Genomic DNA, 21,877 nt, shown 5'->3' with positions numbered 1-21,877 from the left:
AATATGTGTCCAAACCTTTGACTGGTAGTGTATTTTCTATGTTCCTAGAAAAAGAGAAATAAGGGGTGTCTATCTCTATATGTTTATTTATTTAACCAGACCTTCTAAAATTTGAGACCCATGATTGAGTCTAAAGCATATTGTATTAAGATACACAAAGCATTGCTGACTTTTGAATGCAATCTTCAAAAATTGTGATATATTTTATTTAATTTTGGGACTAATTCCACATTTACATAAAAAAGAAACAATGAATAAATCCTTTTTACTTGTTTTTAATTCTCAATGTAACCTTAAAAGCACAATGTTATTAACTCAGTTACTTTTTATGTTTTGTTGGATGCTTTTTTTTGTCTCTTTCAAAAAAACAACAGTTTGAATGCCCAGTGGTTTTATTTCAATTAAAAAGAAGCACTTTATAAATTAGCAATTTTAATATGCGTATGCTTGCTCAGTGTCCAACATTTCAGGATTATAAACAGGAATCTGTCACAAAATTCTTTCTGCATGCGGAATGAGTATTTTATTTGTAACCAGTTTATAAAAATAAAATACAAAATAATTTGAAAACAAAAAGAAACAAAACACTGTACAAGGCATTGATATGATACAAATAATAGAATTAACATAAATAATTACAGGTATATACAATGCAAAACTCCCGCTTGTTACATTCTTTCCTTGAGACTGTACAGTTACATTTCAAAACAACGACATACATTACAACACAAAAATATCAACCATTGAAAAAATCCCAACAACTCAAGTGAAAATGACAGATGGGCAAATTAGCAAAAGTCACAATAAATAATTTCTGTCATGTATTTATAAGTAATTCAATATCATGACATGAGAAGTGTACAAGAGCACACCAAAGCTTTTATTAGTTTCCATCTCACTTTTCAAAATAAAACAAAACAGCTGGCTTTATTCTGTTGGTCTGTGGATTTGTGTAACCACAAAAAACCCCAACAAGCTACTATAAATATGACACTTTCTAATAGCGAGCCACTTTTAAAAGTGACAAAGAAAAATCTCATCTGGAAGGTAACACTAATCCTACGACTACACACCACTTGTGAGATAATAATAATAAAACCCATGATAAGAAATCTGATTATCTTTTAAAATCAGCAGCACACTGTTTAGTGTCTGTTCTTCCCTTTCATTGAAGCCCGTTAGCATATATGTCATATTTGTACGATAATGATATTATTTAAATATTACTTTCAATATTTTACAGGTATATATTAAAAGTCTGCACAACAGCGTTCTGAACTTCAAAGCCTTGAAATTGGGACTTGAAAGAGGGGGAATTCAAAGACTGCTCGCTGGCGACGCATAAATTGCACAGCCATTTGAAAGCATACAGCTATCACACTGCAAACACACCTTGAATACGGCACCCTGAAATTCTCCAATTTCAACCAGTCAATCAGTAAATGGTCCACACATTCTCACAGTGGAGCGCTCCGGCTCTGACACAGAAGTCTGTCAGCACTGATTTCAGTGGCGAGGGTTTGCATGGTAGCACATGCCATTTATAGACCGAGAGATAAGAGAGAGAAAGAAAGGCTTGGCTTGGCCTAATACTGGAATGATCTCCAACACAGACAAGGCTCAGTCATCCCTCGCTATGCACAGAGGGGCAGAGAAGAGACGTTAAGGCGGCTGACTGACTGAACGATGTCTGCCTTCAGGATGAGTCATCATAGCTGCTCTGTGAGGCTAGCGTAGGTACCTGCGAAATCTACATGAGCCAGACGAAATTGTTTAATATCGACAAAAACAAGACGCTCTCATCTCAACTCAAACTGCAAAGTATATCAAAATATTTGGCAATGTGGTTTATGACTGGGACTACCATCAGGCTTTCAGCTCGTGAGTACAACGCAAGGCTGTAAAATGCAGGAAAGTCTATTCTCCTTTTATTTTTGCATGTCACTACAATTATATGCAATGATGGAATCATCCCAGGTCGGTGCAGAAAACTAACATCAGGTAAGAAAACAAATCTTTAATATGAGGCAAAGAAGATTTAGAGATTCGCCTAACAGGAAATGGCCAATGTGGTAAATGTGATGATGAGTGTTACGCAGCTTTTTTACTCAGTAGTCGATTTGGATTTTTTTTCTCTGTTGAGCATGCAAAGAGAAGCACTGGAAGGAAGCTGAAGTTATTTTACAGTATCTTACAAGCAGAGGAGTGGGAATAGGTTATGGAGGAGAGCTTCAGTGAGGAATCCTAACTAAAAACTGAACACAAACAACACTCTGGCTTCTTTACCTTGTGCACAAGCCGTATGCTGTATGCCGTTATATAAAAGACATTCTCCGGTGCAGGAGAAACAGGAACGGAAATAAAACATTCTCGCACATGGAGGCATGGAGCATCGTTTTGGTGTGAGAAATATGTACATATGCCCTCCGTTTTCAATAACATTTGACAAAAAAATTTTTTTGAGGTCTGAAATTCACATTTGTTCAGAGTTTTATCTCAAACACTGGCCTGGTACGTACACAGGACAGCTAATATTTCTTGTTACAAATAATAGCTACTTTGTCCTTAAGTAAACTGCTGCTCAAATTCTGTTTGATTAACAAACATTTGTGTTGCTACCTTTTCTACATAAATGAATGAAAAGGGTTGTCTTATAACCGCTGGCACAAGTCTGTTTTTTGGCTCTTGGTTTTTTGTTGTTGTTTTTTTTCCTCCCCTAATTACAAACACACCAAAGTGAATCTTCAAGCTGCCCGAAGTGCCAAGGCACGCGCTAAGACGAACGTCAGTGCACCTTGAGTCGTTTAAACTTACTACTGCTACTAAAACTTCACAAGTCTAACCTCTAATTCCTTCACTCCAGTGTGACATTTCAGATTCCCTCTCAGCAACACAGTAGGCACAAAAAGGTGTGTGTCCTCACATGCTTTACATGACTGATTGTATAAAGGGTCACTTTGAGCGATCCCCTCATTTTAAAAACGAATGCACAAAAACCACACTTTAACGATCACACGCGAGAGGATAGGAGTCGTAAGCATTGCTAAGCATCAAAATAAATATCTCAATAAATAAAACTGTACACAAATTCTGCCTTTTATGCATTCACATTTAGCAGAAAGAAAATGTTATACCCTGCCTGATCTGAGTTAGGCCCCCCGGCCAATAATTAGAGTTGCAAATTCCATCAGTATGATTCGAATGCATTAATGCTGGGGATAAATAAGTTCTAATATATTGCGGTGCAGGACAGACTTTTATATATGTGCCCACTGGTCCAACTAACTTCTTATTTATGTCTTAAATCGCTGCATGAACAGTTTAAACTACAGCATTGATTGTAAAAATGAAAAGAAGACCCTGACACAACATTGCCTGTTTGGTAAATTATCATAAAGGACGTACTCCACCAATTCAAGTTCAGTCTGCTAGTCATGCATCGTCATTCAGCTTGTGAACAAGTATTTAATGTCCTCAGAGTTTTGGGAAAGGCAGCATTTTTGGGGGTGGACTAAAATTTCTGGATATCCCGGCTTGTGCCACAAAGATTTATAAAAGTCTCTTTTAAAATATGTTTTCCACGAGTCCGGCAGCCTTAGTGCAAAACTACAATCACTGGGGTGGTATTTGAAAGCTGGACACATACTGAATGACAAAGCCTATGCACAAACAGAAGGAGCGAAGAGAACACTGAGAAACTGTGAGAGGAGTAAAGTTCAGACTATTTTACTGATTATACAGGAAGACTCACTGACTGATGTCTATCCTATTACAACTTCTCTGCTATGGCAACTCAACCTGGTCGGGATCTATCTACTCAGCTTGCTGGAGCACTTGCTCTCTTTGCTGCAGCCTTTTCCTCTAGACAGGTGGAACGGGCTCGTGCGCGCCTGCCGGCTACAGCATGTATCCTGGTGGTGGGGGTAGAAGCGGCGGGGAGGCGGCGAGCCGGAGAAGCTAGGGGGTGAGCGGCTGCGGCCGAAGCAGCCCCTCCCCCGCCGCCACGGTGCTCGTGGCGAGAGGGCGAGGAGCTGACCGAGCGCTGCAGGGAGGAGGAGCTGCGGGGGGAGGCGCTCGAGCTGCGGTGGTGGTGCGGAGAGCTCGTCAGGCTGCAGACGCCCATCCTGGAGCCCCCGTGCTGGGCAGAGGAGCGGTGGTGAAGGGGGGAGCCACGGGAGCCATGCATTAGCTGAGCAATACACGTCAGCAGTTCTGAGTCACTGGTGCTGCCAGCTCGGATGCGGTAACGTCTAAGCCTGAGTGAAGCATGAAAAACAGCGAGTGATATTTTACAGTAAAGCTCAAATGGAGATAAATTAAGCTTCTTGGCATAAATTATTAAATTAAATAAATAAAAGAGATAATATCTTCATAGTATCTTAATGAAAGTAAAAGATGCAAGGCAACAACTTACCTGCCCTCCACTGTGGGGCGACACGGTGGTTTTCCAGGAGGTGGACGCGGCATGAATTGAGCAGCCAGTTGCTCAGCAGAAGAAGCTGCCTGAACGGGACGAGGGATCCTGCTTTTGCGGGACAGTGGGCTAGAGGAGGAGGAGAGAGACGGAGCGTCGTCTCCCTGGCGGTCAGAACGGGAGCCCATAAGAGAGTCCTCTTCCTGAGAGCGGTCAGAGGTGGAGGACAGTGGATCTCTAGTGAGGGAGGCTACCATTGGGCCACGCCTATCAGAAAGGGATGGCGAGGCAGTGGGTGAGGGGACCTGGCCTTGGTGGCTGGCTTTCTTTTGTAAGAGCTTCTCCTTGGCGGATCCTGGTGGAGGGAGCTCCAGGAGGGCTGAGGGCTCCAACACAGGGATTCGACTTTGCCTGCGGCTTGGGTCTTTACGGGGGGCAGCCAGCGGGGTGGAGGAGGCTGGGCTAGTGATCTGTTCTGGGGTCAGGTTCACTTCTCTAGGGTCTTCCCCCTTCAACTGAGGCTCTGTGACACAGGGAGTGGGGATAGAGTCATTCTCATTGTCTTTTAGCTTGAGGAAATTTCCATTACTTAGATCCCTTTGGTTGTTAACAGGAGGGGAAAGACGGCCATTGGCAAACACAGGGCTGCGAGGAGAACGAGGGGAAGATGCAGTGCGTGGAGGAGGCGAGCACGGTGAACGAGGGCAGCGTGGGGAAGACATGCGGCTTGCCGCAGGGCTTTGAGCTTTGGTGTGGCTGTCTCCATTGACCAGCATCTCAGCCAGGGGGTCTACTGGTGACCCTGGATGGGAGGGCACATGGTCCTGCGGGGAGCTGATATCCACTGTACGCTCCTGAACCTGCTGAGCTTCAGCTTCAGCTTCGCCACGCCTCTCCAGCAGGAGACACTGTGGAGCACTGTCTGAGCCTGACTGGGAGGAAAGCCCAGAGGGACGCTGAGCCGTCAACTGGAGTGGGGAGGGAAGAGGTGGAGACATGGGAGGGAAGAGAAAAAAAACACAGGTATTATTTAAGAAAAAGAAAACACTAAAAAAATGGCAGTAATATTCTAAATTGTCAAAGGTCTGTTGCTGATAGACTACAACATGGCGAGTTGTGCTGTAGATCTGCAGCAAGAGCCTGTTGCAGATGTGTGAACACTGAACAATTTTACAATATGTGGTAATAAATGGTGATTAGTTTGGCAACAGCATGCAATACCATAGCTACCATTATCAGACCGAAACACACAAGTGCTATGGCAGTGTCAGTCAAGCTGTGAGTACTAAACCAGCAAGTAGGACAGGAAACGTTCACGCAACTTCGCAGGGGGCTTCAGCGAAGAGAGGGTGAGGAACAAATACAGGGAGAGAGAGAGAAAGAGAAAGATAGAGAGGACAAAGACGATCTGAAACAAAAGAGACCATGCAACCTGTAGTCATGACTCGACATTCCAAACACACATGCCACAATCAGACAAACACACAAACCCTATTCAGATCACAAGAACACATGTCCAGACACAAGGACACATCTGACCCATGCTCTGTCTGGCCTGCACAATGGCCCTCATGGTTTCTGGAGAGAGCTGCCTGACAGCAACACAATAAGCAAGCCGAATGAACAAAAGAAGCCAAAACCAGTAACTTAAATGAAAAAAAAAGAACAAATATGTTGACAGCGGGTGTAATGCTACTGATGTAGAGGGAGCTGAATGGAGGTCTCTTTTTACAGGACTGCGATGGGCTCATCACCTGCTGAAGCTGGGCACGGGTGATGCGAATGACTGAGGGAAACTTGGTGTTGGCAGCACCCGCGGGGATGGCTGGCAATTTCCTGCGACTGGGTGAGCAGGTGCTGGGGGTGGGGTTTGGTGGCAGAGGTAGGGAGGCGTGGTAGGAGGAGGAAGAGGAGGGGCGTTCTTGCGGCTGCTGGTCGGCGGACTGGCTGCGCCTCATGGCCGGCAGCTGACGTTGGTGCAGTGGGTCCGACAAGGTGGTCAGGAGGGTGTGAGGACTGGGAGAGCGCAGAGGGATGGGGCTGGATGTCCGGACCGCAACCTCCTCGGGCAGAGATGGAGGAGAGGTAGGGAGCTAAGAGATGGGAGGGAAAGAAGTGGGAGGTGGAGAGAGGAGGGGTTGTGAGATTTGTGAGGGACTGAGGAAGTATAGTGGAAGTACTGTGAGGTGGGACAAGCAGGCTGCGCTAGCGGGGAGCAGGATGCAGAGCTTTAAGTGATGAAAGGAGCAATTAAAGAAGTTTTCAAATTTTTGCATACACTGGTGAAGAAAGATGGAGACCAGTCAGGGAGTTTTTGTTATGGCAGTTCATGTTTGCAATCTGCATATAGAAGTTCTGACTGCAGAGACAGTCAGGGGATAGACAGCAGGTCTGTTCTCTTACATGTTAAAATCAGTCAAAGTTAAGCTCAGAGACAGAGAGGCAATATGGAACTGGAAGATATAGATTACTGGGATGTTATGAATAGGTAAGTAGCAAGAAAGTAATTTAAGGTAAGCAAATCAAAACATATTTTGGAAAGAAAAAGTTTGATTTGAGAAGCAAGAAATGAAAAAAGCAACCACTTAACCCAAATGTCTGCAAATAAATAATTAGATTGAGTGCAAATTAAAGTGAATCAAAGCCATAAGACCTCTTTCTCCCATGCTGTGATCTGATAAAAAGCTCTGAGTTGTGTCACAACTATCTTTTTCTAACAAATACACACAAGTGAAGAAGCGAGCAGACATAAAGCAGTAACATTTAGCTTCAAACCACAGCAAGATGCAGCTGGTGACACTCTGTTGAATGATATTAGCATTTACGTTCTATACCTAGAACTCTGACTCTGTGCAGCTTTTTAACCTTGTAAAATGCTGACTATAGTCAGGATTATGTATGCAATGTTATGATATGGTATTCAAATGAAAGTGCTTACCTGTGTGAGGACTCCCTCAGCCAGAGCTTCAGCCGGGCTAGTTGGAGTGATTGGGGGCAAAGGCCCTGCAGGGCCCACACTAAGCTCCAACTTGTCCATTTTTACACTTCCTTTGGAAGAGACCGTGCTTTCTTGTTTGGCTTTCCCCGATCTAGGGCTCTGGCTGCCCTTTTCCCATCCAGGATCCTGTTCATCTGGTTGTAGCACCTCTGGCTCCTCCTCCTCCTCCGAAGGGCTGGTGGTAGCCTTGACTCCTGGGGACCCACTGGGTCGTTCCACCATTACCCACTCCCTTGAGTCAAAGTCCTGCCTCCCAGAGCTCAAATTGAGGGCCACAAAGCCCCCACTGCTGGCTGCCCCCTCTCCCTGCTCTAACGATCCAGGGGAAGCTGGCTTAGGAGAACCACCACCGGATAGGAACTCTTCATCATAGTGCCAAACCCTATCAGGACGCTCCCCGGCAATTACAGCTTGAGCCTGAGTTACTGGGATGATAGCAGCTCTGTCAGATTCCTTCTCCTGTTGTTGAGTGCCTAGCTGCTGCTTTGCTGAACTGAACATATACAAGACAAATGCAAACAATCAACCTTTTGATCGACCTAAAGGTGAATTTAGATAAGAAAGTAAGTATTACCGTGCAATACAAGTATTGGTTGCTTAGTAGACTTACCAGGCATCCACGAAGCGCTCTGGGCTGGGCTTGGACTCCAGGCCAAGCCTCCTCTCCAGCTCAAAGCTGTGGATGTTGCGGAGCTTCCTGAGCAGAGGGCCATCACGGTCTGAAGCCACCACCTCAGAGTGCAGTTTGACAGGGGAACCCAGGCTTGGCCCAGCATAGGGGCTCTGGTGCCCTTGGTTGCCCTGGTTGTTGCAGTGTTCCTCCTCCGCTGCCGTCTGTGGGAGACAGTGTTAAAACAAAAAAGTAACTTAAAAGCCAAAGAAGCAGGCGAAGTTCATTTCTTATATTTTCTTTGAATTCCCTGTGGCTTTTACCTTCCAGACAGCTGTCCTGATGCGGTTACGGTTGCGATCCAGCTCCTCCCAGACATCAGTCTCCTGGTTCCGGTGCGGGTGGAGGGGAGAGCCCGGCAGACGCTCTGGAGCAGGGTTGTTCTCCACGTCGCTGAGCTGCTCATCCTGCAGAACCTCATCTGTATTTTCTCTCAGCAGATCGCCAGGGATCAGGGACGCATTTGCCATGCTGCAACAAGAAAAGGTGCACACACTTTCAATGTCTCTGACGATACACACACATATATATATATATATATATATATAAAAAAATGGACCCCATAGAAATTTCAGCCATACATGAAGTTACCGAAAATAGACACCATAAAACATGCTTGTGTACTTCTACATGTATTCATTTCAAACATACCCCATGTGTGCTGGAGTGAGGCGAGTGTGATGTTGAGGTGTCGTGGTACTGGCACTAATTGTCAGCGTGCCATCAGTAGTGGTCCGCTCCCAGTCATAGGGGTCATTTTCCACGACATTGTAGGTTTTCATACTGTTGTCAAACACTGACATCAACAGCTGCAACAACACAAAAATATATAATCATCAATTCATCATGATAGAAGCAGAAAATATACATGCACACCAAAACCTGAGCAAATTTACTTTGAAATACCGAGTTACGATACAGGAAAACCTTCACTCTTTATTGAATGTAAATCATACCTGGTAGTCAGGTTTGGTAAAGTAGTCAAGGCTGGAGATGTGATCCAAGAACACACCAAACTCTGCCGGTAGATGTCTGAGCATCAGTCGATGATCGTAAGTCTCCTTCAGCTTCCCCACATGTTCCTAAAATACACAAATGCACATCAATTATATGTCATCATTTGGAGCCACCAGGACAGAGCTAATTTTTTCGAATGCCCTTACTTTATCCTTGATCTTCCTCCACGGCAACTGACCGACCAAGAACTCCACCAACATGTAGAAGAGAGACCACAGGTCATCGTGACGTCCCATCTCCTGCAGAATGAAAACAACTCTGAGTTAACAGGATTGGATAATGTCTGACTATCAAAGAAGAAAAGAAGAGGAAGACATATGCAGGACAGCATCACAGACCAAACAAAACCTCTAACACTCCCTTACAGATACTGACCTTATTCTTGTGCGCATTGACAGATGCATATCGCACTGTTCCCCTAAACCCTGCCACTGGACGGGGCTGACAAAGAAAGACAGGCATAGTCATTAAATCGTGATACTGATGATATCTAAGTTTCACACAAGATTTTTAGACAAACTTTTAATTTGCTTCCTGTTACAAACAGAGATTTGGAGAACAAGATAAGAATTGGTTTGAATTTCAATACTCTACACGAAACTACAAAAGTATCTGTCTTTATAGCTGCAAAACATGCATTATATTCAAAAGCTACTTGTTAACTTTGTCTCTATTGTGGATTTACAACAGACCAAAACAATAAGCTACACAAAAACTCAGTAAGCAGAGCAGATCCTTTATCAGTGGAAATGTCCCTGTTCTTAAATGTGCAAGTTAAAATAGAGCTAAAATAGGACTTTCATATGGTTCCACTCCTCAGTTTCAAAGCTAGATGCCACTAAATCCTACATACTACTCCTTCGGATTCAGTATATAAGCCATAACAGAGAATGCACTTACAGGTCGGACCTCCTGGCAAGAGTTGGTGAACTGGCGAGCTAAACCAAAGTCCAGCATGTAGCAGGTACGACAGGTGCTGGGGAAGCGACCCATGGCAAAATTGGACTGCAGCAGAAACAGGAGGTTGAAAAAAAGTGAAATCTATGTGCAATAAAATGTCATTTCTATTTACAGTATATCCATATATAGATAAGAAATGTCTTCCAGTAAGGCAATATAATTTAAGACAGCAGCTCAGAAGACAAACAATATTTACATTCTGTTAGTTTTAGGAATCTAGCCAACACTGATGCTGAGCCGACTTACTGTAAGCAAAAAGCAAACTATTGAATCAGCAGCAATGTTAGCAGCCAATTATAAAAAAACGATGTCAGTGGCAGAGTCGAATGCTGACAATAGAAATAAAAATATGACTATATTTATATTACTTATCTGCCTTGAATATACTGTAGGGACATATGTGCATTTAAAGAATGTCCTGCACCCAACTCACCGGTTTGATGTCACGATGCAGGAAGCCAACAGAGTGAATGCTCTCTATGGCTTCCAGGATCTGGCGCCCCAGACGGAGCGTGGTGCTGATGCTGAATGTTCCTCGAGGCATACTTCTCCTCAAGTCGGCCAGGTTTCGACCCTAAAGGGCCACGCAAGCGATTTATTAGTATAGAGGCAGAGTTGTCTGATAAATCTCCCCATTGCACCACACTTTTAATGAACAACAAATCAATCAATCAATCAAATCATCCATCCATCCATCCATCCATCCATCCATCCATCCATCCATCCATCCATCCATCATGCTCTAAAAAAAGTGAACAATGTTTGAAAAATGATGAAACAAAAGAACAAAGTATTTAAACATACATACACATCAAAGGCTGTGCTGTTTGAAATGTTTGGCCTGGGCAATAGACAGATGTGTTCAGTGGGCAGGAAACAAGCCAAAAGTGAGGTACAACACGAACTGAGCTGCACACAACAGTTTAAACACATGGTGTGGTCGGGAACCAGTGCGGTGCAGTAAAATTTGACATTCCTGTGGGAACGGTTGAACAAATTACAACCAGATCACACGTTCAAAACACCCCAAGGCCAACTACTCTCCAATTCAAGTAGGATGCATTTATAATTTCTGATCATGTCTTGGGTAACACAGCCTCATGTGGTCGATGGAAAACTAATCTTATACCTGCAATTCGCAGCATGTGATGCACTCTATCAATAGCTTGCAGCTTGAGTTTGCTTCTGCCTGATATTCTGCAAACTGCTACATGCATTTAAAGTGGAGATAGTTACTGTTCTTTTGGACATATTTGGGTTTTTTGCATATACTGTAGGTTAGCTGCTGAATTATTTACATGCAGCAGTGTTTTTAGAAATTTCTGAAATATTTATTTGCTTCGGTTTCATGTAACCATCTTCTATATAACAGTAACTTTGAGTAAGAGCTCACCATGATTTCTCCAAGTCAACAGCCCAAAGTCCAATCAAGGTCAGGGTAAATAATCAAAATGGTCAAACATAGCACATATTGACTGAATGGTGGCTATGACCACAAGACACTGTTACAGCATGACTGGAAATACGCTAAGCAGAAAGAAGCTAGTGATCAAAGCAGAATAAGTGCTATGAGGATGTTTAATAGCTCAATTATAAGTTTTATTTCTAATTAATTTAGTTTTTCCTTTGTTTCTGTTGTTATTCTTACTCTTTGCATAATGTACAAACTGAAATTAGCAAATGTTTGACACTTGCTTGGTGAATGATTTATTTGCCTCTAAAAGAAGCTTCTTTTAGAGTCTTTTTAGAGACGAGTCTTTTCCTTTGGGACTAACCTGAAGCTCCATCACCACGTAGTTAAATCGGTCGTTACGGCCGCATCCCACAAAGCGACACACGTGGTCTTTACCTAAGAGAAGAAGGACAAGAGAGTTTCAGGATTCTTCCTCTCACCTTACACGTGCTGTATTATTTGAGGGGTGGTTGTATGAATCATACTTAGTCACCCTATCATATCCAATGTCCCTGTCCTCTCATCAGCAGCTTCACTGTATTATTTCCCTGCTGATTTATGGGATATAGCACATGACGCCAGGTCTAGACATGTGTGCATGGATGCCTTGAGGGTTTGTGTGTGTGTTTATGCATGGGAAGGACATTGCTGCACCAGCAGGTTGGCTGCAGCCACACCCCAAAGCCCTTCAGCTAGCAGCGTCTACATGCATAGTTAGTGACAAGACCTTCATGCTAAAATGCTACTATTCAGATCATTTGTTATTACAAAATTGTTATTTAAGGGTAAAAATACATCAAAGTCGAAAGTGGGTTATATATGACTCCATTATGCTTTATATATCTGCTGGTTGATATTTACTCTCTACAGCTGGGCGGGTCAGCAATGGTTGGGGGGCTGGAGTTGAGCCCATCTCAAATTATATGCTGATTCCCTCAGGAAGCAACAGGACCACGATGCTCCAGGCCAAAGCCATTAGACAGCAAACATGATCCCAGCACATTGATTTTCTTCTTGGGAGGGGGGAGGTAAAAAAGCATTGTGGGTAAAGGGGAGAAGGAAGGACCTTTTTTCTTTTATAAAAGAAAGAGAAATGGAAGTAACACAGTCCCCCTAAAGGATCTAACTTTATGTTAACCCTGGGAGTGTCCAAGCACAGACAACCGTATACTTGCTGTATTGTTTCTGTTAAAAAGTAGAACCACCACAGATGTTTTTTCCACAGCATGGACTGAGGCAAATTGTGCTGAACCCTGGGTCAAACTGTTTTCAGATCTATATCTATTCTCAGAGGGAGAGTTTATTCTATCCTGCTACTGATGCTAACAAGCGATACCAGCATTTTCTCCTAGGAGGAGATTTTTGGAAGGAAACATTCTAAGGATAGACATTCTGAATGCTTTTTCTTCTCTTAAACATTTGCTGGATGATAACAATAAATACTCAGCACGTGTGAGATAATGGGCCAGTACCAATAAGTGATATCAGTGAATCCATTTGCACTCACCCTGGAGCTTCTTGAGCACCGCGACCTCCATCTTCAGCACCTGTTTGGGCTGCTGGGCCGACTCCACCTTCAGTGCCACGCTGACCCGCGTCATCAGGTCCGTCGCCTCGTAGATCTCCCCGAACCCACCACCCCCAATCTTCTTCACCTGGAGTAAAGATGATGGCACATATGGCATATAAAAATACTACTTCTACTTCTACAGAGTAAAAGTAAGAGGTGAAGATCATTTAAGGCTCCACAGAGTTTATGACAATTAGGTGTTTTGTCAACTACAAGAATACTACAATGGCACATGAGCCCACAGACCGTATGCAAAAGACAGATGTAGCCTTTGGGTTTGTAAAAGGCCTCAAACTTATGCTTTTTCTGATGGCGAGCAGGGGGCGATTCCCCTTTAAAACCAACCTCCTTGCGATTTAATAGTATTTATTATCCTTTCTGTGGCATGATATAACTGCGATTTGGTTTGATCCTTAGTTGCAGATTTTTGTTCTTATTTGAATGTATAGAAAAAAGTCATTCGCCAGTCCATCCAGCCATCCTCCATCCATTAATCTTCATAAAACGTCACAAATAAACCCTTTGTAACGTCCCTCTGAATCCCGCGTTTAAATATGGGTCACATGTTCTGTGAGCCAGCAGTGTAGTCCTGAATACCTTGAGGCAACTGTTGTTGTGATTTGGCACTATATAAATAAAGTTTAATTGAACTGAATAGTCCTTTTTTTAACCCTTTTTTTTTTACAGTGTTCGTGTTTTAACATTTTTGGTATTTAGATGTATATTTCATTGTGTATTTAAGTCTGTATTTACAATCTGTACAGCCATTTGGTAAACTGAGGTGGTTTTAAATGTGCTATAGAAATCAACTTGGCCTTAACTTGGCCTTAACAGTCTTAGTTTTACTGGATCTCAGTGCAGCATTTGATACAGTTGACCACAATATATTACTCAAACGACTGGAGAACTGGGCAGGTCTTTCAGGAACTGTACTAAACTGGTTCAAAACATACTTAGAAAACAGGAAATATTTTGTATCTATAGGTAACTTCACATCTGAGCAGACAAGTATCACATGTGGAGTTCCCCAAGGTTCCATCTTGGGACCCCTTCTGTTTAACATTTACATGCGCCCACTGGCACAGATTATAAAGAACAACAAAATAAACTATCATAGCTACGCAGATGACACACAAATATATATCACAATGTCACCAGGAGACCGAGGCCCTGTACAGGCTCTTGGTAAATGCATTGAGGAAATTAATGACTGGTTGTGCCACAATTTTCTCCAGCTAAACAAAAACAAAACTGAAGTAATAGTCTTTGGTGCCAAAGAAAAACGATTACAGGTCACCAGAGAACTTCAATCTATACACCTAAAAACCACAAACCAGGCGAGAAATTTGGGTGTAGTGATGGATGCAGACCTAAACTTAGAAAAACACATTAAGACAATAACAAAATCAGCTTACTATCACCTCAAGAATATTTCAAGGATAAAAGATCTGATGTCTCAACAGGACCTGGAAAAACTAGTCCATGCATTCATCTTTAGTAGGCTTGATTACTGTAACAGCATCTTTACAGGTCTACCTAAAAAATCAGTCAGACAACTACAGCTCATTCAGAACTCTGCTGCTAGAGTCCTCACTAAGACCAAAAAAGTGGACCACATCAGTCCAGCTCTGAGGTCTTTACACTGGCTGCCTGTCCGTCAGAGGATAGACTTTAAAGTTCTGATGCTGGTCTATAAAGCTCTGAATGGTTTAGGACCAAAATACATCAGTGACCTCCTGACCCAGTATGAACCTTCCAGATCCCTCAGGTCATCTGGATCCGGTCTGTTATCAGTCCCCAGAGTCAGAACCAGACACGGAGAAGCTGCATTCAGCTTTTATGCTCCTTATATCTGGAACAAACTCCCAGAAAGCCTCAGATCAGCTGAAACACTCAGTTTATTTAAATCCAGGTTGAAGACTCACCTATTCTCAGCCGCATTTGAATAAAGCACCAAATCCACACTTAAGTTTAAATTTCAAAACCTACTTTTTAACTACTGATTTTATCTACTGTTTTGATATTTGATTTTATATACTGTTTTGTTTGTTTGTTTGTTTGTTTGCTTGTTTTAATCAAATTTAAATCATGCTTTTTATTTGTTTTTGTTTTTAATGTCTCTGTAAAGCACTTTGAATCACCTTGTTGTTGAATTGTGCTATATAAATAAACTTGCCTTGCCTTGCCTTGCCTTAACTAATCACTGGGATGTGGCCCCTAATGGGAAAAATTCTAGAAACTGGCTTCTACTAAAGCAAACAGTGAATGAGTGAAAACACATAATGAGAGGTTGTTGTTGTTTTTTTATTTAACTTTAAAAAAATGATTCTGATTAAAACTGCTGGCAAATGTGAAATTTTCTTCCTGGTTAACCAGCAGGAATTTATATGACTCAGTTTATAGTTCACCTATACTTCTGCATAGCATCGTCCTTATTTCATTCTTTTAGCTGCTTCTCAACTACCAATAGTATTCAAGCTCATCTTGTATCTCAACTACTACAGCTTTAATTTCCCCTAAGCTCCGATGTGCCCTTCACTGTCCTCCATGCTCGCACAGAGTTTTCTGTCGCACTTGGAGCTAAAGTTGTGGGATTAGCTGCAGCATTCTTATGTAACTCCTTAGATGACAGGAAGTGGAGCCAGTTAGGAATAACAGCCTCACACGGAGCCCAGGCTGGCACAGCAGTGAGAGACATGGGCCTTTGGGGAGCACTGCTGCTGCTGCCTATAGCACAATGAACTGCCACAAATAGCTATACAGGCTATTTTTGGATCACCCGTACTGCAGCAGCAGAACCTGGACAGAGAGACATGACCCCAAACTGTCGAATACACAGGTGAGACACTTAAAAAGAGAGCGGTGGCGCTCATAGGCAGAGCAAGCATTGTTTGAGGAACAAAGAAATCCTGTTTGTGGAACAGAGGGTGACCTCGGGACAGGCAGTGATGGGGCTGCACAAACACGAAGCCTATTGTAGCTGGAAAACACGGCACTTACCACTTTCCATCGTTCCTTGACCAGGGAGAGCACGCTCAAGATGTCAGTTTGCTCTGCTCCCCCACTCATCCCGTCGGCAAATCTAGGGACGCTGCCCTCACTGCTTCCCCCACGACCAGCAGCCTCACACTGGGCCGAGCATTTGGGATCTGATGGAGAACCCTACGGAAGTCCAAGAGAGAAACAAAGCAGTCAGAAGCGGAAGAAGGAAATCAGCTGTAATCTGGTTACATTTGACCAAGCTGCACTTGAGCATCTCAGGCTAACATCCAGCAGGTTTTACAGCATTAAAATCACTACAGAAAGCATGCATGCCGCTCAGTTGAGAGACCAACTGCTGCCTCAATAGCTGGAGCTTTCTGATACGTGACCATTGCAGCAGCTGCCACACCTGCTGCCAGCAGCTGTCCTTCTAGACAAGCTCACCCAACAAACTCACAGGCAAAACTATTACATTACAAAGAGGTTTCATCATCTTAGTATCATTTTCCCTCTTCTGTGTATGAAAGCCAAGCGGCAGGCCTTATGAGTGTATTATCAGATGTAATGAGTCGGTTTAATTTGCTTAATTTAAATCGACTCAGTAGTGAACTGATTAAAACCAAACCACACAAAAATTCCCATTTTTATAAATAACTGAATTTTCACAAAGCACCAACTATTCTTATAAGTTACATATTCATTCATTTTATTTTGTAAGACAGTTTTAAGTTTATTTTTAATTCCAGACAACAGAAATATGCATATCTGCAGTCATTATTTCTATTCTGTTCATTTATATCACGAGAAATTGAATGATTAAAAAAACAAAATCAAATGACAAACCAAAAATGTGTAGGTTGAAGCTACAGCTTACATAATACCTACGCCTGACACCAAAGAAAGAAAAATCAGCATCAACTGGGAAATTGGATGAAGATAAAAGAAAGAAAAGATGGACCATTCATGTCAAATCCAGCTGTAGATGAACTCTTTTTATCGCATTTATCACAATACTGAATCATTCTGTAGTAATTCTAACTTACAGTTCATATTAAATAAAGTTAGTTGTGTCAGTATTACTACATATATACATGGTAATCATTTGTTAATAAAACATTTTTGGACTAGATGTCTGAAAAGCAGCATGCTGGAGGATAAACACGTTCCAGAGGAGCCAAATTGGCTTCTAATGCATTAATAGAAAAATTATTAATAAACTTAATAATAATTTATAGAATCTCTATAAAATACAACCTGTTAAAAAGTGTTGCTGATCATTTAATTAGGCTGACATGATGTGGCACAAACTCCTTTAGCACACATCAACTTTCAAATGGAATTTCCTTTTGAAAAACCGAGTCCGTGTTCCTGCATTATACAACATCCGTGTCGCAGATAAACATTCCTCCGGAGAGCACTCGCTAGATACTTCCTTTAGTCCGCCTTCAAACACTCACTCACAGCAAGCCCGACTTTGATTCATCATTCTGTACACGGCGCCCGAGCATCTACGGTTACGCAACGAGCCTTCAAAACACTATTTGGTTACAGGGCATGATCCCGACATCAAGGAGGCAATCAATCCCATCATGCAGCATGCTAGTGAGGCTTGGAAGAGGGAGAAGTGTGGTTAGAGCAGATAACAGTGAAGTGATGAGCATGAAATGTGACCCAAGGTTAAGGCTCAGGAGTAAGGTGGCCTTTGTTGAAGCTACACAGATCCAACGACACAACTGGACCAAACAAATCCCTTTTAATGACTCGCAATTACTGTAATGGACTTACATTACACTAACAGTACATTCTATTTTAAAATGTTTACCTTCACGGGACAAAAGGGGCTTGATTATGATCCCAGCTGTATATTTATATATGCTTCCTACTATGAATGTGTCTACATCTCCTACAGCTTTTCAGTTTTTTTGTTTTACATGAATTGGTCCATTGGTGTAGCGAGGATAATAAGCTAATTTATGCTTTATTTATAAGCGGTTAAACATATCAAACATGTAACAAATGGCATGCATAGAGCATGGGTAGAGCTCAACAAAATACACGACAAACCAAATATCTTCATAATGGAAAAACTTCACTGAAATCAAGACACGTGCGATAATTCGAAATCAACAATGACTTACTAAATGTCGTAAAAACAGCACAGCAAATATCAGATGACATTAAAGTGGTTGTGTGTTTTGGCCAGTGCAGCACAATGAAGCGGCTTTGAGTGATCAGACTTGTGACAATGCAGGGTTGGAAAGTTGTGTGCGGTCATTCATAACACTGCAAATATTCAGTATATATGCTCTGATTTAGTTTAAAATGCCCACTAATCTCTACATTGTACTGTTTTGCTATGAACTAGGATGTAGCACAATTTACTGCTGAAGAAGCCTTGAGGCTAACCCTAATCCTAATCGTAATCTTTACCTTTTATTGTGTAAAAATGACTGAAAACCATATTTAATGATATTAAAACATTTTAGAATCCCGAATTATACTAGAGTATGCTCTACAGCTATGCCACTCATTCTGTTGTCAGCAGGCTTGGAATAACAGAGATCACGGTCATCATTTCACATGCTAGAATTTTCCAATTACTATACTAAACACAGCAGAGTGAGTGCTGACATTCATTCACCATTAGTTCTTTTAAGCATTGGGTCATTCACTCTTCTTCTTCTTCTTCTTTCAGCTGCTCCCTTGACTGCTCGCCACAGTGAATCTTCTGCCTCCATCTCACCCATAATCCCTAACATCCTCTTCCGTCACACCTACCCTCTGCGTGTCCTCTGTCACTACATCCATGAAGCTGCTCTGTGATGTTTCTCTTTTCCGTCTCCCTGGCACCTGCATCGACATCCTTTGCCCAGAATCTATCCCTCCTCTGCACATGTCAGCCTTGCCTCTCTAACTTTATCTACAAACTGTTCAACCTGAGCTCTCCCTCTGATGTACTCATATTTAATCTTGTTCATTTTGGTCACTCCCATTTAAAATCTTACCATTTTCAGTTCTGACAGCTCCAGCTTGGCTTCCTGTCTTTTTGGTAGTGCCACCAACTCCAAACCATATGTTATAGCAGGTCTCATTACCATCTTGTAAACCTTTCATTTTCACTCTACTGTCACAAATCGCCTCTGACTCTCCACCCACTCCACACTGCCTTGCACTCTCTTCTTCACTCTCCATTGCTTTGAAAGATTGAGATTTAAAATCAGCCACCTTCACTACCTCCGCTCCCCCCAGCTTCACTGTTACACCAGTCTCTCTCTAACTCCTCTTCTCTCCTGAGCATACCTCCTGAATCTTTTGTCCTGCTTTGGTTCAAGAGAATCGAAAGTGAATAAAAAGATGAAATCAATCTATTTTTAATCCACACTGGCTAAACTTCTATACAAGTATTTTTCTTGGTAAATTAGAGATGAACACAGTAAGTCTTTGAGCCAACTGTGAATTCTCAACGTTGAGCTAATTGCTGCTTATGCAAAATCACAGAGCATGCCATCAAACGTGCTCCACAAAAATGCTCATATCCTCAAGGGATGAGCAACTTTCTCTGTGATTGAATAACTAGTGCTCTGAGTGAGAACTTCAAGGTCACAGCATGTTCCAGTGCTTTCCTTCAGGACATTTTTCCACAGGGTCACACCTGGGTATCACAGCAGATAATTTGCTTAAAATTAGTCAGAAGTTGGAGGTTGTTATTTCATACAAATAGGGTGTGGGGAAAGAAAGTTTTAAATAGTGGCTTCATCTGAGGCCATCTTTGACTCACAAAGACACCAGCATTCATTCAAACATAAGCTTGTACACATATTGCACAAATCAACACATCTGCACAAGCCAGCCAGGCTGCCTCACACTGTGACTAATCTAACGCCTTACAGAGGGGGCACGGTTCTGCTCCTCCTCCTCCATACCAGACACGGCCAATGACGAGAGAGAAAACAACAAGCCCACCAGAAGCAGCCTTTGGACCCCAAAATTAAAAGCCAAGTATGACAGCCAGCTCCTGCCTCATAATGCATCAAGCTTCCTGACCCCAGCATCTCCATGGCGACGATGGTGCAGTGCCATTTTCATTTGCTGACTGCAGCTGGTCATCGCCTCTGCCCTTTAGGTCTGCTGGAAGCTGCAAGTTTACAGCTAGAAAAAGCATCATGAAATGTCAATGAGTGATTCTGCCGCAGAGTAGCTCCTCCTTGAGAGTGAATATGAATGTGATTTGATGGTGAATATTCACAAAAGCAACAACAAATCAAGCCTGACCCTGAAAGCTTGCTATGCATACATGCGTATAAGCCTGGATCCAACGAGAATATCTTCTGCCTAATCCAAGAGTGGCCTGGTTCAGTGGTAGGACGGAGAGACTGCTGCTGGATGAAAATTAATGTCTGGACTGACTTCTCTCCAGAACTATGGGTTCTATCAAGAGAAGACTGGGAAGCAGGGAAGGATGGGACCAGAAAGTGTGTTTATATAGGGAATCAAAGATGCATTCACGTAAAGAGCTACAGTTGCCTCCAGTGCATCTTTTTCATCATTATTAGTGCATACCACAGTGACCAAGCAAATACAATCAGGCCTTCTGTATCGTATTCAACGGGATGTGTCGATAACAAGCTACAGCCGAGTCCCAGCAAAGGTGTAACGCCGCTCTGCAAAATGAAACCCCCTCTCTTGCCTGCATTGACTGACCCCGGCTTTGCTGTGGAGAGCTGTTGCATAGCGATTTGGTTGCCACAGCAGATTTACTCAGGCGCGTCCACGCACATTGGCCATCCGCAGGCCACGCAAGCCCATCCTGCCTGACTGTAAGCTCTGACAACATGCAGGTTAACAAACCGAACGCATGTACGCAGCTGCCGCCGACAAACATGGGGGTGTTAAGAGTGGTGGGGAAAAAAAAGAGGAGGCACTGAATCATCTGGATCCTTACCTCGGGTCTGAGCTGCCAGCCCTTGATCCAAAGACGAGCCGGGTGTGGTTACGAAAAATCCTTTTGGTTTGGGGGCGGCGGGGACGACAACGAGCGGAATCCCATAGCGAGCGAAGCGTCCATAGGCGGAGGTGGTGGTGGTGTTGTCGGTGACTGGAAATAAAATAAAAGAGCGAATGGAGGAGGGAAGGAAATATGTCTGAGTGTGATCGTCCGTTTTCTCCTTCTGCCTGTCACCTCAGCATCTTTATCTGTCGCTGCGGATCCGTGACGTGACAACTCTGTGATGATCAGCAGCCTTCCTGCGCGCGCGGCCCCGATTCGATCGCCCCTCGCAACAGCTCGGCCACGCGCGCGAGGGGGCCCTCTTTAAAGCTCGTCTCCGCGGTTTAGCATTGCGCGCACGCGCAGTACACAGTCACCGCGTCTGCGTTTGTTTTCCCAGCCCAAAGAGTATGCGGAGTGTCATCATATATGGACGTACAAAGGAGATATGAGAAAATGATGTTAGAGGATAATATGAAGGATACAATCGGTTTGGTTTGGAACGCGGCCACAAAAGGCCGTTTTTTATCAATAACACTAGGGGGCGGCATTAACCAAAAGATGCCATTGCAATACAAACAACAACACTCAGTGATGAAAAGTGCATTTTACAATACAAAACATACGATACACGGTTTTTATTTAAGTGGAACAGAAAAAAAGTGCGACAGCAAAGATATTGTCAAAAAATGTTACATTTACATGTAGTGAATAAGTGATTTTCTTGTAGTTCAATCTAAAGAAAGGAAAGATGATCTAGTAAAACAATTGTAATGGAGTTGGGTAAAAAAGTTTCCTCAAAACTGCTTACAGTCATGTGAAATAG

At 42.8% G+C, this 21,877-nt stretch overlaps 1 protein-coding gene across 2 annotated transcripts; it reads right to left on the bottom strand.

Annotated features, from left to right (window-relative positions):
- Positions 1 to 374: 374 nt before the first annotated feature.
- Positions 375 to 21,356, bottom strand: ttbk2a (tau tubulin kinase 2a). Of its 2 annotated transcripts, XM_025901066.1 has the most exons (16): positions 21,007 to 21,356; positions 16,083 to 16,244; positions 13,020 to 13,167; positions 11,835 to 11,908; positions 10,493 to 10,633; positions 10,000 to 10,104; positions 9,475 to 9,540; positions 9,246 to 9,338; positions 9,039 to 9,164; positions 8,734 to 8,891; positions 8,346 to 8,553; positions 8,023 to 8,246; positions 7,353 to 7,905; positions 6,169 to 6,507; positions 4,415 to 5,382; positions 375 to 4,256 (listed from the first exon to the last, which is right to left on the bottom strand). In XM_025901066.1, the coding sequence occupies exons 2-16, from the start codon at positions 16,149 to 16,151 to the stop codon at positions 3,818 to 3,820; spliced, it is 3,711 nt and encodes a 1,236-aa protein (XP_025756851.1). In that variant the 5' UTR covers positions 16,152 to 16,244; positions 21,007 to 21,356; the 3' UTR covers positions 375 to 3,817. The 2 variants fall into 2 exon arrangements, with proteins under 2 accessions (XP_025756851.1, XP_005477346.2); XM_005477289.4 differs by lacking the exon at positions 6,169 to 6,507.
- Between the last annotated feature and the right edge of the window lie 521 nt (positions 21,357 to 21,877).

The sequence above is a fragment of the Oreochromis niloticus genome, linkage group LG19 (assembly GCF_001858045.2).
Source record: "Oreochromis niloticus isolate F11D_XX linkage group LG19, O_niloticus_UMD_NMBU, whole genome shotgun sequence".
NCBI classification, from domain to species: Eukaryota; Metazoa; Chordata; class Actinopteri; order Cichliformes; family Cichlidae; genus Oreochromis; species Oreochromis niloticus.
The sequence above is the reverse complement of the archived record's forward strand: the minus strand, read 5'-3'. Positions and strand labels throughout refer to the sequence as shown.

Coding starts and splice junctions, on each gene's coding strand:
- ttbk2a (XM_025901066.1), bottom strand. CDS start 16,151: ATGAGTGGGGGAGCAGAGCAAACTGACATCTTGAGCGTGCTCTCCCTG. Junction 10,634..11,834: donor ACGTGGTGATGGAGCTTCAG/GTTAGTCCCAAA, acceptor GTGGCCCTTTAG/GGTCGAAACCTGGCCGACTT. Junction 8,247..8,345: donor TCAGGACAGCTGTCTGGAAG/GTAAAAGCCACA, acceptor TGTCTCCCACAG/ACGGCAGCGGAGGAGGAACA.